Source organism: Dipodomys spectabilis, unplaced genomic scaffold, assembly GCF_019054845.1.
Source record: "Dipodomys spectabilis isolate Male_0828 unplaced genomic scaffold, ASM1905484v1 ptg000115l, whole genome shotgun sequence".
Lineage (NCBI taxonomy): Eukaryota > Metazoa > Chordata > Mammalia > Rodentia > Heteromyidae > Dipodomys > Dipodomys spectabilis.
Genome location: NW_024870792.1, coordinates 12012843 through 12027707, shown reverse-complemented (window position 1 = coordinate 12027707; position 14865 = coordinate 12012843). Strand labels below are relative to the sequence as shown.

General features: G+C 42.6%; 1 protein-coding gene across 2 annotated transcripts in view; it reads right to left on the bottom strand.

The window, feature by feature from the left end:
• The window catches only part of Nckap1 (NCK associated protein 1), a 95474-nt gene extending 82317 nt beyond the window's left edge, over positions 1-13157 (bottom strand). For both annotated transcript variants that reach the window (XM_042688235.1, XM_042688236.1), the window contains exon 1: positions 12953-13157. In XM_042688235.1, the coding sequence (XP_042544169.1) occupies positions 12953-13060 (108 nt within the window). In that variant the 5' untranslated portion in view covers positions 13061-13157. The remainder of the gene's footprint in view (positions 1-12952) is intronic.
• Positions 13158-14865: the final 1708 nt, after the last annotated feature.

The window sequence follows — 14865 nt, the reverse complement described above, 5'->3', positions numbered from 1 at the left end:
ACAAAAAAGCTGACTTTAATCCAGAAATCACCTATCAAGGGTGACTGGGAATGTAGCTCAGTAATAGAATGCTTGTCTAGCATACATAAGGCCTGGGATTCAATCCCCCACCATAGCTGAGAGAAAAAACAAATAAATAAATTTTGACTTTTAATAAAGTTCTAGAGTTCTATCAACTATTTTTCACAGAACTGAATAAAAGAGCAAATTTTACAACACAAAAGAAGAAACATGCCAGGCGCCAGTGGCTCACACCTGTAATCCTAACTACTCAGGAGGCTGAGATCTGAGGATCATGGTTCAAAGCCAGCCTGGGCAGGAAGTCCATGAGAGTCTTATCTCCAACAAACCATCAGAAAACCAAAGTGGCGCTGTGGCTCAAGTGAGAGCACTGGCCTTGAGCTGAAGAGCTGAGGGACAGCGCTCAGGCCCAGAGTACAAGCCCCACAACCGACAAAAAAAAAAATAAAAGAGGAAACACGTGAACCACAAAATTACAAAAAAAAAAACTATAATATTTTTACTTAGCTCACTAATTTCATAATACATTAAATACTGTTTGAAATTTCAGAAAATCTAAAATGAATTTATTGATAGAAATCTCTAGTTCATATAACTTGAACTTCATTCTCCATAAATATTATCCATAAATATTCTAATTATAAATTCAAAAAGTTGAAGACTATTTAAAGTGGCTGATAAAATCACAGTATTATTATAGAAAATATGTCACTACCTTGCTAAGCTAAGGAGGTAACTCCATAGTAAAGTGTTTGCCTAGAATGCACGAGATCAATCCCCAGCACACATAGCATGTAACTTAGATTAACTTCTATGCCTCAGTTACCTACTTAAGAAAGTGAGTACACCATTTCTACCTATTTCAGACTGTTAATTACATATATATTTTGGGGGTTGGTAGTGGTGCTTGAACTCTATGCCCGGGCACTGGCCCTGAGCTCTTCAGCTCAAGGTTAGTGCTCCACCACTTGAGCCACAGGGCCACTTCCAGTTTTTCTGGTAGTTTATTGAAGATGGAGTCTCACAGACTTTCCTGCAGCAGGCTGGCTTTGAATCGAGATCCTCAGTTCTCAGCCTCCTGAGTAGCTAGAATTAAAGGCGTAAGCACCAGCACCCCAGCTGTCAGCGTCCAGCCATTAATGATACTTAAAAAGCAAATTACGGTACACAAAAAAGCTATTTCAGTGCCTAAAACAAATAAGTATATATGGCCATCTAAAGGGAATTCCCAATTTCATTTTTTTTGGGGGGGTCCGGTTGTGGGGCCTGAACTCTGGGTCTGGGCGCTGTCCCTCAGCTCTTCAGCTCAAGGCTAGCACTCTACCACTTGAGCCACAGCGCCACTTTCCGGCTTTTTTCTTTTTTGCTTATATGGTGCTGAAGAATCGAACCCAGGGCCTCAGGCTTGCAAGGCAAGCGCTCTACCACTCAGCCACCTTCCCAGCCCGGCTTTTTTCTTTTTTGCTTATGTGGTGCTGAGGAATCGAACCCAGGGCCTCAGGCATGCAAGGCAAGCGCTCTACCACTAAGCCACATTCCCAGCACCATGGGAATTCCCAATTTCAAAATAAGATCTTAGACAAAAGCAAGTCTAAGTCAGTATAATTGCCAATTAAGTATCTCTAAGTTTAGTTACAAACAAAACACAAACCTAATGTTATTAACAAGAATAAAGGACAAAGACTAATACTTCATTTAGGTCACAAAGTAAATTTCTTTGACTAGAAAACATATGATCGACTTGATAGGACTTTAAAATATAACTTTAAAATGGCATTTCTGCCAAATCCCTTGATTCATTTCACTAAGTTGTTAAACATAAAATTACATACCATGTCTTAACATGCCATGGTTTATTCTACATATATTAACAAGAACTAATCAAGATTCTAAAAAGCAGTGATGCTAAGAAAATCAAATGTAGACTTAAAACTTCTTTTATCTATTCCAACAACATTAAGCAAAGATCAAGAAACAAGCAACCAAGACACAAGAACACTTCTCAAGAATAAAAACGTTACTGGGCAACTCCAGTGTGCAAACACTTACGTTTTATTGTGTTTTTTTTTTTTTTTTTTTGGGGGGTCCGGTCGCGGGGCCTGAACTCTGGGTCTGGGCGCTGTCCCTCAGCTCTTTTAGCTCAAGGCTAGCGCTCTACCACTTGAGCCACAGCGCCACTTCCGGCTTTTTTCTTTTTGCTTATGCGGTGCTGGGGAATCGAACCCAGGGCCTCATGCATGCACGGCAAGCGTTCTACCACTGAGCTACCTCCCCAGCCCAACACTTACGTTTTAGAAATGATCTACACTATCAATACTGATGGAGGAAACTTCAGAGAATTAATTTGTTCAAGGCATTTCAAATGCCAAACAGGACCCACATATAAATTCGTATTTAATTTCATTCCTTCTACACTTAGCTACCCTCAACTTTCCTCCAATCAGTTTGATCAGTTTAAGTTGTAGTCTAATACATAAGTAAAACATTCTTTTGCACAAATACTGAAGAATAAAATTTTATTTTTATTCAAAGAACTTTTTGGGTTTTTTTTGGTCAGTGGTGGGTCCTGAACTCTGGGCCTGGGCACTGTCCCTCATCTCTTCAGCTCAAGGAGAGTGCTCTACCACTTGAGCCTCAGCCCCACTTCTGGCTTTTTCTGCTTATGTGGTGCTGAGGAATCGAACCCAGAACCTCATGCATGCAAGGCAAGCGCTCTACCACTGAGCCACCTTCCCAGCCCCAAATTTTATTTTTATTCAATGAAGTAATTGAAGGAAGTCAACAAAAAGCTCAGTGTTAGAGTAATAACACTATTTGTGAGAATATGGAAAAGAATTACCCATAACTGAGTCATGTAAAAAAAGAGAGGAAATATAAAAAATGTGACCAATTTATGCTAGAAAGACAATGTAACTTCCATTCTGTAACTAAACATCACAACTTTTTAAGCAGGGTTTGAAAAACTGTAGGCAGAATGAAACCAAGAAGCTCCTGAGTTTTTAGCAAACTGAAATTAATACCTAGGAGAATAGATACCAACTGAGATTATAAACTACAAAAGTGATTTACTTGTCATCCTTTTGTATTCTAGTTTTTAAAATAATGAAAGTTAAACAATATGGTGTGAAAATTGTCAGAGTATTTAGAAACCTATCAAATCAAACCGTGAATTCTAGTATCAGTGCTTAATTTCTCAATTTTTTTTCTTACACATTATCTGTATTTAGTCTTTAAAGTAGTATTTAGCCTTGAACTTGGATAGGTGAAAAGAAATACAACACACTGTAAGTTTCCATTAAAAGGCTTAATAGGAAAGCATACTGAAATCATTGTAAATGTTTCCAAATGAATTTAAATAGCTACATTTCCTGATTAAAACAAACAGAAGATCTTCTCAATGCTGTTGCTCTACCACTTGAGCCATGACTTCAATCCACAAATAGTAAATCTAAAGATACACAAATTATGGCTATTGTTCCCTAAGTACAAATTCTGGGGAAACTGTACGATAAGAAAAATCTTTATAATTTATCACATGCTCCAGAATCCTATATTAAAATTTTAGTTATTTTAGCTGGAGAGGCAAGAGAATAATAAGACCAAGGCCAATTGTAAAGCCTGTGCTGCAGACCAAGAAAAAATAGTATCCTTAATGACTCAAATGAGAGCAACTAGTTACCATTCAATTCGAAAGAAGCTATGTCATTATTGCCTTTAAACATATTAGTTTGCAACATACAAGAAATTTCCAGTCTATAAAATGATATTATAGTCTTTTAAAGGTGTTATATACTGTCACACTTTTGCTATTAAGAAGTTGTTTGGGCCATCTGCCTGTAGCTCACACTTGTAATCCTGGATGCTCAGGAAACTGAGATATGAAGCTTGTGGTCTGAAGTCATTCCAAGCAAAAAAGCGCTAGAGGGGCTGGGAAGGTGGCTCAGTGGTAGAGCGCTTGCCTTGCAGGCCCTGGGTTTGATTCCTCAGTACCACATAAGCAAAAAGAAAAAAGCCGGAAGTGGTACTGTGGTTGAAGTGGTAGAGCGCTAGCCTTCAGTTGAAGAGCTGAGGGACAGCGCCCAGGCCCAGAGTTCAGGCCCCACGACTGGACCAAAACAAAAACAAAAACAAAAAACAAACAAAACAAAAAAAGCACTAGAGACTCTTATCAAATAGCAAAATGCTAGACTGAAGGCATGGCTCAAGTGGAAGAGTACCAGTCATGAGCAAAAGAGCCAAGTAAGGACATAAGGCCTTAAGTTTAAACCCCATCTCTCTCTCTCTCTCTCTCTCTCTCTCTCACACACACACACACACTACTATAGAATAGTCATCACAACTAATAATTATTTTGTAATACATGCAAATATATATCCAATTGTATTATCTACAAGAGGGAATTAAGAAATGTCTCCTAAAGGTTATGAGCTTGACTTAATGAGGAAAAAAATGAACATTTTTAAATATCCATGATTTCCAAGCTCCAGAGAGAAATACCAACAACCAACATTAATTCACTTTATTTCTTTGTACCAGCCACCACATTACTTCAATTTTTGTTCTACAGCATAGGTACTTACATCAATGTTCTAAAGATAAGTAAAAGAAAAAATACAAATAGTGTGAACAAATGTAGTAGTGGTACTCAATACTATGTTGAAAATGAACTATACAAGTTGCGGTTGGGACTGAGATGGGGAAACTGGGAGAAAGTGAAGAAAGGGGTGACATTAAGAAATGTACTCATCACCAGGGGCCAGTGGCTCATGCCTGTAATCCTAGCTACTCAGGAGACTGAGATCTAAGGAACTGTGAAAAAGTCCCAATGACATGCTTATCTCTAATTAACCATTCAAAAACAGAAAATGGAGCTATGGCTCAAAGTGGTAGAGCAAAAAAAGCTCAAGGATAGCACCCAAGCACTGAGTTCAAGCCCCACAATCTACCAAAAAAAAAAAAAAAAAACGGGGGGGGGGGGGGGGAGAACTGTACTCATTACCTGAACCCCTGTGTATATAACCTTAATAATGACAATAAAAAACAGCACTGTGTGAAGTCTTAACAAATGGTAGATATTAGTAGTTTTATTATGCATTATACATAATTATTTTTAATAAACAATTGGTCTAAGAAAGTTAAGGGATAAAATGGCTTAGTTCAATAGCAAGAAATGTGCATTGTTGGAATTTTACTTAATGCTAATACTGTTAGAAAATTACACACGCATTAAATTTTCATTCTTCCTAACTAAAAAGGACAGAAATTTCCACACAGACACATTTTAATCCTGGCCTCCTCGCTTTTAGCATATTGGATATAACTAGTTATGTGTGTCCATTCCATTAATTTTTCTTAAGCATAAACATATAAGCAACAGATTAAGAAATCTAATTCAGGGGCTGGGAAGGTGGCTCAGTGGTAGAGCGCTTGCCTTGAATGCATGAGGCCCTGGGTTCGATTCCTCAGCACCACATAAGCAAAAAGAAAAAAGCTGGAAGTGGCGCTGTGGCTCTAATGGTAGAGCGCTAGCCTTGAGCTGAAGAGCTGAGGGACAGCATCCAGGCCCAGAGTTCAGGCCCACGACCGGACCCAAAAAAAAAAAAAAAAGAAATCTAATTCATTTACACGTAAACTACATCATGCTGCTTCTCCAGTTTTATTTTTGTGAAGAATCTACCTAATTTAATCATACTATAATAAAATATGCATGCACATATGTTAACATTTATGCAGAAAAGGGTAGAAATACATGACTTATTTTTTAAAGTGAGGGGAACAGTGAATTTTTTAAGCCACACATTTCTGTTATGTTCAAGTTTTAAATAATATGTATTTCTTTGTTAACCATAGATTTTCTCATATTTAGGTTACTTTGTAATTCCACAAAGGAAACATAATATGAAAAATCTATCACTGTCAATCAAAAAATTAAGAATAATCATTTTTCCTCAGTATTTGCCAAAAATTTTTACTGCCCCAGCCTACCAGAATTTTTAAAAAAGAATCATAGATTCATCTTACTTTCAAAGCTTCCTTGAGAAACAACTACAAGCCAACATAATAGGACTTAAAAGTTATATTTATTATATTTACTTGTATACTGCAAATTCAGCTTTTCTGAGAGATATTTACATAACATCTCTAACACTCTCAATAATGAAATCCAATATGAAAAAAAAAACTTTATACTAACCATTCCTATTAGCATAGAACTGCCACATCCAATTTCAAACAACTGACCTAATTTCTCTGCTCTTGAATGATCAGCCAAAAAAATGATGCCCTAAATGGAGACAAGAACAATTCTGGAAGGGAAGGCTAAAACTAGTTCCCACCTTGAAAGGACCCCTTCACAAACATCTTTTATTGCCAATTATTAAGCAAATATAGCTAGAGACTTTCAACATTACACTGCTAACCTGGTTAATTTTTCCCTCAAGAAACAGTTACCCAAAATCATAGAAAAATAATTGTAGGGGGAAAATACTCCAATCAAATTTTTTTTGGGGGGGGTCCAGTTGTGGGGCCTGAACTCTGGGCCTGGGCGCTGTCCCTCAGCTCTTCAGCTCAAGGCTAGTGCTCTACCACTTGAGCCACAGTGCCACTTCCAGCTTTTTTCTTTTTGCTTATGTTGTGCCTCTTGAGCACTCTACCACTGAGCCACCTTCCCAGTCCCTCCAATCAAATTTTTTAAAAGGTAAAACAGTCCATATACAAGTGATCTGCCATTGTTGAGAAGACTTTTTTCTCCTTTTCTGGCCCTTATGAGTTGGTGCAATAATTTAACAAAAAGAAAATTATGAAGAATTAACTGAGCTCTTTTTGACACAGAGATAAATCTCACATTAATGATGGCATGGGAGGAAGGATTAAAAAGAAGAGTAAAGGACAGTACTGGTGCCAGTGGTTCACACTTGTAATCCTAGCTACTCAGGTAGCTGAAATCTGAGGATAGCAGTACAAAGCTAGGCTAGGCAGGAAAGTCCATAAGACTCTACTCTCCAATTAACCACCAGAACACCAGAAGTGGCCCGCCCAGTGGCTCAAGTGGTAGAGCAATCGCCTTGAGCTGAAGAGCTCAGGAACAGCACCCAGGCCCAAAGTTCAAGCCCTGTGACCAACCAGTGTGTGTGTGTGAGTGTGCGTGCGTGTGTGCGTGTGTGTGTCTAGAACTTGGCCTGAGCACTGTCCCTAGCTTTGTCAGTCAAGTGTGTGTGTGTGTGTGTGTGTGTTTGTGGTGTGTGTGTGTGTCTTGAACGCGGCCTGAGCACTGTCCCTAGCTTTGTCAGTCAAGTGTGTGTGTGTGTGTGTGTGTGTGTGTTTGTGGTGTGTGTGTGTGTGTGTGTGTGTGTGTGTGGCTTGAACTCGGCCTGAGCACTGTCCCTAGCTTTGTCAGTCAAGTGTGTGTGTGTGTGTGTGTGTGTGTGTGTGTTTGTGGTGTGTGTGTGGCTTGAACTTGGCCTGAGCACTGTCCCTAGCTTTGTCAGTCAACTGTGTGTGTGTGTTTGTGGGGTGTGTGTGTGTGTGTGTGTGTGTGTGTGGCTTGAACTTGGCCTGAGCACTGTCCCTAGCTTTGTCAGTCAAGGCTAGTGCTCTCTCATTGAGCCTGAGCACTGTCCCTAGCTTTGTCAGTCAACTGTGTGTGTGTGTTTGTGGGTGTGTGTGTGTGTGTGTGTGTGTGTGTGTGTGTGTGTGTGTATGGCTTGAACTTGGCCTGAGCACTGTCCCTAGCTTTGTCAGTCAAGGCTAGTGCTCTCTCATTGAGCCCCCACAGCTCCACTTCCAGCTTTTTGCTGGAAATAATCTCATGGGCTTTTCTGCCCTGACTGGCTTTGAACCGAAATCCCCAGATCTCAGCCTCCTGAGTAGCTTGGATTATAGGCATGAGCCACCAGCACCTAACTTAGGTTCTTTCTTGAGTGCTGCCATCACTCTACTTTTCCTGTCCAGACCTGTCAGCTGCTTTTAAAGTAAGAAATTCCTCTGTAGTTGTCTTGTTAGCCGATTTTTAAACAATTAAAACTTAGGTTAAGCACTTTAAAAAAAATCACTAGTCAAGTGAGCAATATTAATAAGTTTGGAAAGGGAAGGCATATTTTTAATAAATAAAATATTCATGAATTAAGAAATAAATTTAATACATATTTTATATTAAGCCCCTTATTTTTTTTCACAATTTCAACCGAACTACAAGCCCTCTAAAATTTTCTCAACTTGTAAATATTTAGGTCTCAATTTTTTTCTTTCTTATGTTACCTAAACTGACCAAACCTAATATTCTCCTAACTTTTCTGGTGTGCTGGTATTTTGAGATTACAAGTGTTCACTACATCTCCAACTTTTTGATATTGGGGTGGGGGAGTGTTTTTTGTTTGTGTTTTTTTAATTTTTTATCTAGTGATGCTAGGATTTACATTATTTAGAAGATCAAACTTGATAGGACAATTCCTGCCCTTTTTTGCTAAAGGGCTTTTCATTTGTTTTTATTGTTAGTAGTAGGGATTGAACTCAGAGTTTTGAGCTCTGGCTTTTTCACCCAAGTCTAGCACTCCTTTTTTTTTTGTCAGTCGTGGGGCTCTGCCCTCAGCCCTTCAGCTCAAGGTAAGCACTCTACCACTTGAGCCACAGCGCCACTTCCAGTTTTCTAGTGGTTTATTGGAGATAAGAGTCTCATGGACTTTCCTGCCCAGTCTGGATTTAAACCATGATTCTCAGATCTCAGCCTCCTGAGTAGCTAGGATTACAGGCATGAGCTACCAGCACCTGGGCTAAGTCTAGCACTCTTGAACTACTTTTCCAGTTCAGTATTTTTGCTGGTTTCTTGAAGAAAAGGGTCTTCGTGAATTTTCTGCCCAAGAAGGCTTCAATACCAAGGCTAGCCTCAGACCAGGAGGCTTGCTCTTGCAGAGCTGGAATTACAAACATTTTGTTGTTTCAGATAGGGTCTCAGTAATTTTGTCAGGGGCTGGTCAGCTAGCTTCAAATACTCTTGACTAAATCAATTACAAAAATATTTTCAAGGAACCATGGTAAGCTTTCCAAGTAAATGTTGACATGTATTAATTATAGAAATATATTTTACTTAGCTCATTAAAGTATGTTTCTTTGCATTTGCTTACTAGCACCATTTCCACTGTATACAGAATGTTTCCCTAATCTGAAAATCTAAAATCTGAAATACTCTAAAATAAAATCTGAGGGGCTGGGAAGTTGGCTCAGTGGTAGAGCGCTTGCCTTGCATGCCTGAGGCCCTGGGTTCGATTCCTCAGCACCACATAAGCAAAAAGAAAAAAACCGGAAGTGGTGCTGTGGCTCAAGTGGTAGGGCACTAGCCTTGAGCTGAAGAGCTGAGGGACAGTGCTCAGGCCCAGAGTTCAGGCCCCACAACTGGACCCAAAAAATAAATAAATAAATAAAATAAAATCTGAAATTTTTTGACACCACACATGGAAAATTCCACACCTGACCTGTGTGACGGATCACAGTCAAAATGCAGAGGCAGGGCTGGGAAGATGGCTCTGTGGTAGAGCGCTTGCCTTGCATGCCTGAGGCCCTGGGTTCGATTCCTCAGCACCACATAAGCAAAAAGAAAAAAGCCGGAAGTGGCGCTGTGGCTCAAGTAGTAGAACGCTAGCCTTGAGCTGAAGAGCTGAGGGACAGCGCCCAGGCCCAGGGTTCATGCCCCACAACCGGACCCAAAAAAAAAAAATGCAGAGGCAATAAAACCACTATGTAAAGTTACATACTTATACTATGATGTATAAGATGTATTTGAAGCCAAGTACCTGGAGCCATGCCTATTCAAGAAGTTAAGATCTAAAGATGTGGTTCAAAACCAACCTGGGCAGAGAAGTCCAGGAAACACTTTATCTCCAACTAACTAAGAAAAGGCCAAAGCGTAGATGTGGTTTCTGTGGTAAATTGCTGGCCTTGAGCAAAAAAGCTAAGGGACAGCACCTAGGATTTGCATGGGCCCGTATGTGTGGGTGTACAACACACACATAGATGTAGATCATACAGGTTTTATAATTGGGTCTCACCCTCAAGATTATCTCATTTATATATGGCCAAATATTCCAAAATCTGAGGAAATTCATTAGTTCTAAACCAAATCTGTTACTTCTAACCAAAATAGAGGAGAGGGCTGGGAAGGTGGCTCAGTGGTAGAGTGCTTGCCTTACATGCCTGAGGCCCTGGGTTCGATTCCTCAGCACCACATAAGCAAAAAGAAAAAAGCTGGAAGTGGTGCTGTGGCTCAAGTGGTAGAGCGCTAGCCTTGAACTGAAGAGCTGAGGGACAGCGCCCAGGCCCAGAGTTCAGGCCCCACGACCGGACCCAAAAAAAAAAAAAATAGAGCAGAAAATCAAGTTCGGTAAATGATCTAATGCACATATAAATAAAAATGTAATAATTAACTGGCCAATATGTATTATAAGGTGGAAAGTTTTTTTGAGAACTGTAAGAGATAGAGATTGAAAAGATTATGTGGCTTATCCTATAAAAATGAAGACAGTGTGAACCTTATAAACACATGGTGAACAGATCTTACTTCTTTGGCAGAATATTTTAGCAAATGTTTCAATCTCTAGCCAGCTGGGAAGATATAAGAGCCTTACAGACAATTCCCCAGACTGAAAGATTAAAAATCTATTTGATGGACAGGAAATGTACTCATTACCTTACTCATGTAACTGTAACCCCTCTGTACACTATTTTTACAATAAAAAACATTTTTAAAAATCTATCTGATGCATTTATAAGCAAAATTATAGACCAGAACAACATAAAAGCCATTAATATTAAAATTAAGAGTAACACACATGTTTACATAGTTACAAATGTTTATATTCATAAATATGATACATATATATAATTCATTTCAACAAGCCCTAATCAATGGCCTCATAGCCTAATGGGCCAGGTAATAATCCTAAATACAAGTATGTCAAAAAACATATGCTCAAGAAGAACCTCATAATCAGGCAGGGTAAGAAAAACACTTATCAGGAAAATATCAATATTTGGCAAGTACTGAAATATAGTATTTCAATAACTCAAAATATTTGACAATTAGATATAATAATGACTGCATTCAACTTAAAGTTTAGTAGTTAAAAATACAAAAGCTTGACATGTCTCAAAACAGGAAGTGAATAAAAGTACTGCTTTGAGTAAAGGCAGCAAACTGGAATTATCAGAGCTCAAATGCTTAGAATTTAGCAGAATTTATCTATGAAACTAGTATATTCAAGTTTTATTGCATTTACACTGTGAAAATGTTATGACGACTACTTAAAATAAGGTATTTTACCCAAATAACCCAAATCACTTTTGATGTTACTCTCACTTCCTCTTCTGAAAACCATTATAACCATTTCCTTTAACCACAATACCACAGGTTTAGTAAGTTTTAGTAAGGTTTCACTTGCTCATTTTTTTTGGACAAAGTTTACATACAAAACAATTTGTATACTTCTTAAAAAGCTAATCTCACCGAAAAGTTTAGGACAGGGCAACTTGTAAGTACTACTATCTAAAATTAAGTTAATCCATAACCTACACAGATTTATAATCAAGGATCCATGGTAAATGCAGAAAGCTTGTTTGCCATGACACTGGGCTCTAGACACATGATTGTAACAAACTGACTAAGCATGTGGAAACTATTGCACTGGGTTTATAGTGAATGGATCCTGGCAATCAGGTTAACAAACACATCTATCCTTTCCCAATACATATCACTATTAACTCAGGATTATCTTTTTTACACTTAATGTCAAAATCAAATTGAAATATAAATCAATTTTATATACTCAAATACCTTGATAGGAATTTTTTTTTAAAAAATCAACAGCCCTAACTCACAACCTACAATCTAAATCTACTACTATAATTTGAAAGGTAACATTCGTAGTATATTAAAAGTCCAAGAAAAATAATTACAATATGGCAACTCACAAAATCTACTGTACAAAAAACAACCTCCTAATGTTCTCTATGAAATTCATTGAAATTTATCAAACTTCGCACGGCTTTTCCCCCAAGGTACGTTAATGTCATGTTAGTGTCCGTCTTTACATCTACTTTTTCTATGCAGTTCTCTGCATAGGAAATAAGGAATATTCAGTGACCCTGTTAGCTAGTTACTCAGATGATCAGACTACACTCTAAATCGCTTGCTCATGTGCAGAGACTGCACTTTAAGAATTGGTGTGTCAGGACTATCAGATAAGGCTTAAAAAAAAAAACACTAAAACGAGGAGGAGTAGGGAGCGGAGAGAGAAGGTTGTTATTCCTGTTCTAGTGACTCACAGCCTAGAAGTATTTCAGAAGAAAATTGGTTCCACCCTCCCGCCTCCCTCCTCTTCACCTTCAAAATGAAATAATCCAAACGTCAACACGCTCGCCACAGGGTTTGTATTTGCAATCGAGAAGGCAGTGGAGGGGATTCGAGGGTCATCCCATCAGCCATTTCTTCTCCACATTCCCACACTTATCGACCAAAAAGAAAATTGTGCCGGTGGGGGTGGGGAGACTCCCGGCCCAATGCCAGAGCCCCCCCCCCCTTCAACCTCAGCCGAGGGACACCCAAGTTCCCCTGACCCCTCCGGAATTCCACCCACCCATCACCCTCCTTCCCACGGACACGGTCCGGGACGCGAGGGCACCGATCACGCCTCCGGGAGCCGGGAAATGGCTTCTCCCAGCCTCGGGCCGGCCCGCGAGCCGCCGGGGGAAGCGCCCCGGACTCCACATTAGGCCGCGGCGCATCCCCGGCGACCTCGGGCCCGGCCTGGCGAGGAGGCCGAGATTCCCGGCCCTGGGCGCCGCCCGCCGCCCGCCGCCCCCACCCCGGCCTCCGTCCCGGCCTCCGTCCTCCGCCTCGCCCGCCCGCCCCCGCCCCGCCGCGGCCTCGCCGGCCGGTGCGCACCTTCTTGATGTTGTAGAGGCGGGTGAGCATGCCGACGCCCCGGTCGTTGAGGATGGTGAGCTTCTCCGCCAGCTTCTGCTGACTGGGCTGCAGCACGGAGCGCGACATGGTGGTCGCCGTGGTGGTCGCGATGATGGTGGTGGTGCCGCTGCCAACGCCGCCGCCGGCCGCCGGCCGCCTCGCGCCCAGTCCCCGGCCCGCGGCCTCCGCAGCAGCCGCGCCTGGGCCTCCTCCCCCGCCGCCCGAGACCTTCGCCTCAGGCCAGCGCGCCCATGGCCCGCGCGCCCCAACCCCGCGCGGGTGACAGAGCCAGGCGCGCCGGACGCCTCCCCGCGGGGCTCCTTTCCCCCTCTCGGCCCCCCGAGAAGCAGCCTGCGCCCCGCAGCCTCCTCGCCTTCCGCCCGCCGCCCTTCCGTCTCCACCCCCGGCGCTTGCGCCCCAGCCCCCACCGAGCGGCCTTCCCGGGCTCCTCCACTAGGTGTGGCGGCGGCAGCGGCGGCGGCGTCTCCGGCGGCTGAGAACGAGGCCGCTTCCCGCAGCCCCGGACCCGCGCGCGGTCACCTGATCGGGCGCGCCGGCGCCCCCGCCAGGTCGGACGAGGAACTGCAGCCGGCGGGCCCGGGTCCGCTCCGCTCGGCTTCACAGCCGCGGACCACTCCGCGGGACCTGGGGGTTCGAGGGCCAAACCCGAAGCCTAAGCGGGGACCCCCTGATGTCTTCTTCTCTGCTTGTCCCACCCCACCCCACCCCCTCTCCTCCAGGTTTCCCAAAGTGGCCTTGGCACAGCACCCCCAAAGACACCCTGGGGGTGGGGGTGTTTGTCAGCCAGTGCCGCCGGAGAGCGGGCTGGCAGCTCCCCGCGCCCGGCCCTCCCTCCATCCCCCCACGGCCTGACAGACGCTGCCCGCGGAACACAGCAGATGTCGCGCTCGGAGGGAACGCGGCTCCCCTCCCGGCCTCCCTCCCACCCCACTCCCGCTCCCCGAGACACTGGGTGCGGGAGGAGCTCGGATGTGGGAAGAACTCAAGTTCCTGAGATAACCGGCCTCTGGCATTTGTCAACCGGGAACACCCATCCGGAGGAGTCGCTCCCGGGCCCTGACGCCTGGCAGGCCACAATAAAGACGTGCTTATTCAGGGAGCGAGTCAGCCTCCACCCTAAACCCCACTCCTGGAAAACTTTACCTCCCATCTCGTGGGTCCCCTGAACAGTTCTTCCCACTGACACGCTAGCTGTCTCCTCCCCTCCCCTCCCACCGCCCCAAGGTGAAGAAATGAAGGACCGACGTGATGGATGGATGACTGGGTTGAACTACTCCAACCAAGAGAAGTTAGACCACTTTGATATTTTGGATTTTACCTTCTTTCTCTGTGTTAATCTTTCAGATTGTATTTATTAATTTAGGTCAGTAACAAAGTTCTAAAAATTAATAAACTATCATTGGATTAATAAAACCCTTCAGAAAAACGTGATAATAGCCTTAAAACATTTCTAAAAGCTACTATACTCTTTTTTTTGGAGGGGGGGGGAGGTCTGGTCGTGGGGCCTGAACTCTGGACCTGGGCACTGTCCCTCAGCTCTTCAGCTCAAGGCTAGCGCTCCACCACTTGAGCCACAGCACCACTTCCGGCTTTTTTCTTTTTGCTTATGTGGTGCTGAGAAATCGAACCCAGGGCCTCAGGCATGCAAGGCAAGCGCTCTACCACTGAGCCATCTTCCCAGCCCAAAGCTACTATACTTTTATGAAAATCTTTTAGCATCTTAACAAGAGAGAGAGTAGACTGAAGGTGTTTCCCTTACGAACTATTAAAATAATACTATTCCTAATAATAATAAAATGTCATAATCATATACTACACTTGGATTTTTTTTTTTTTGTCGGTCGTGGGGCTTGAACTTCGGGCTGGCTTTG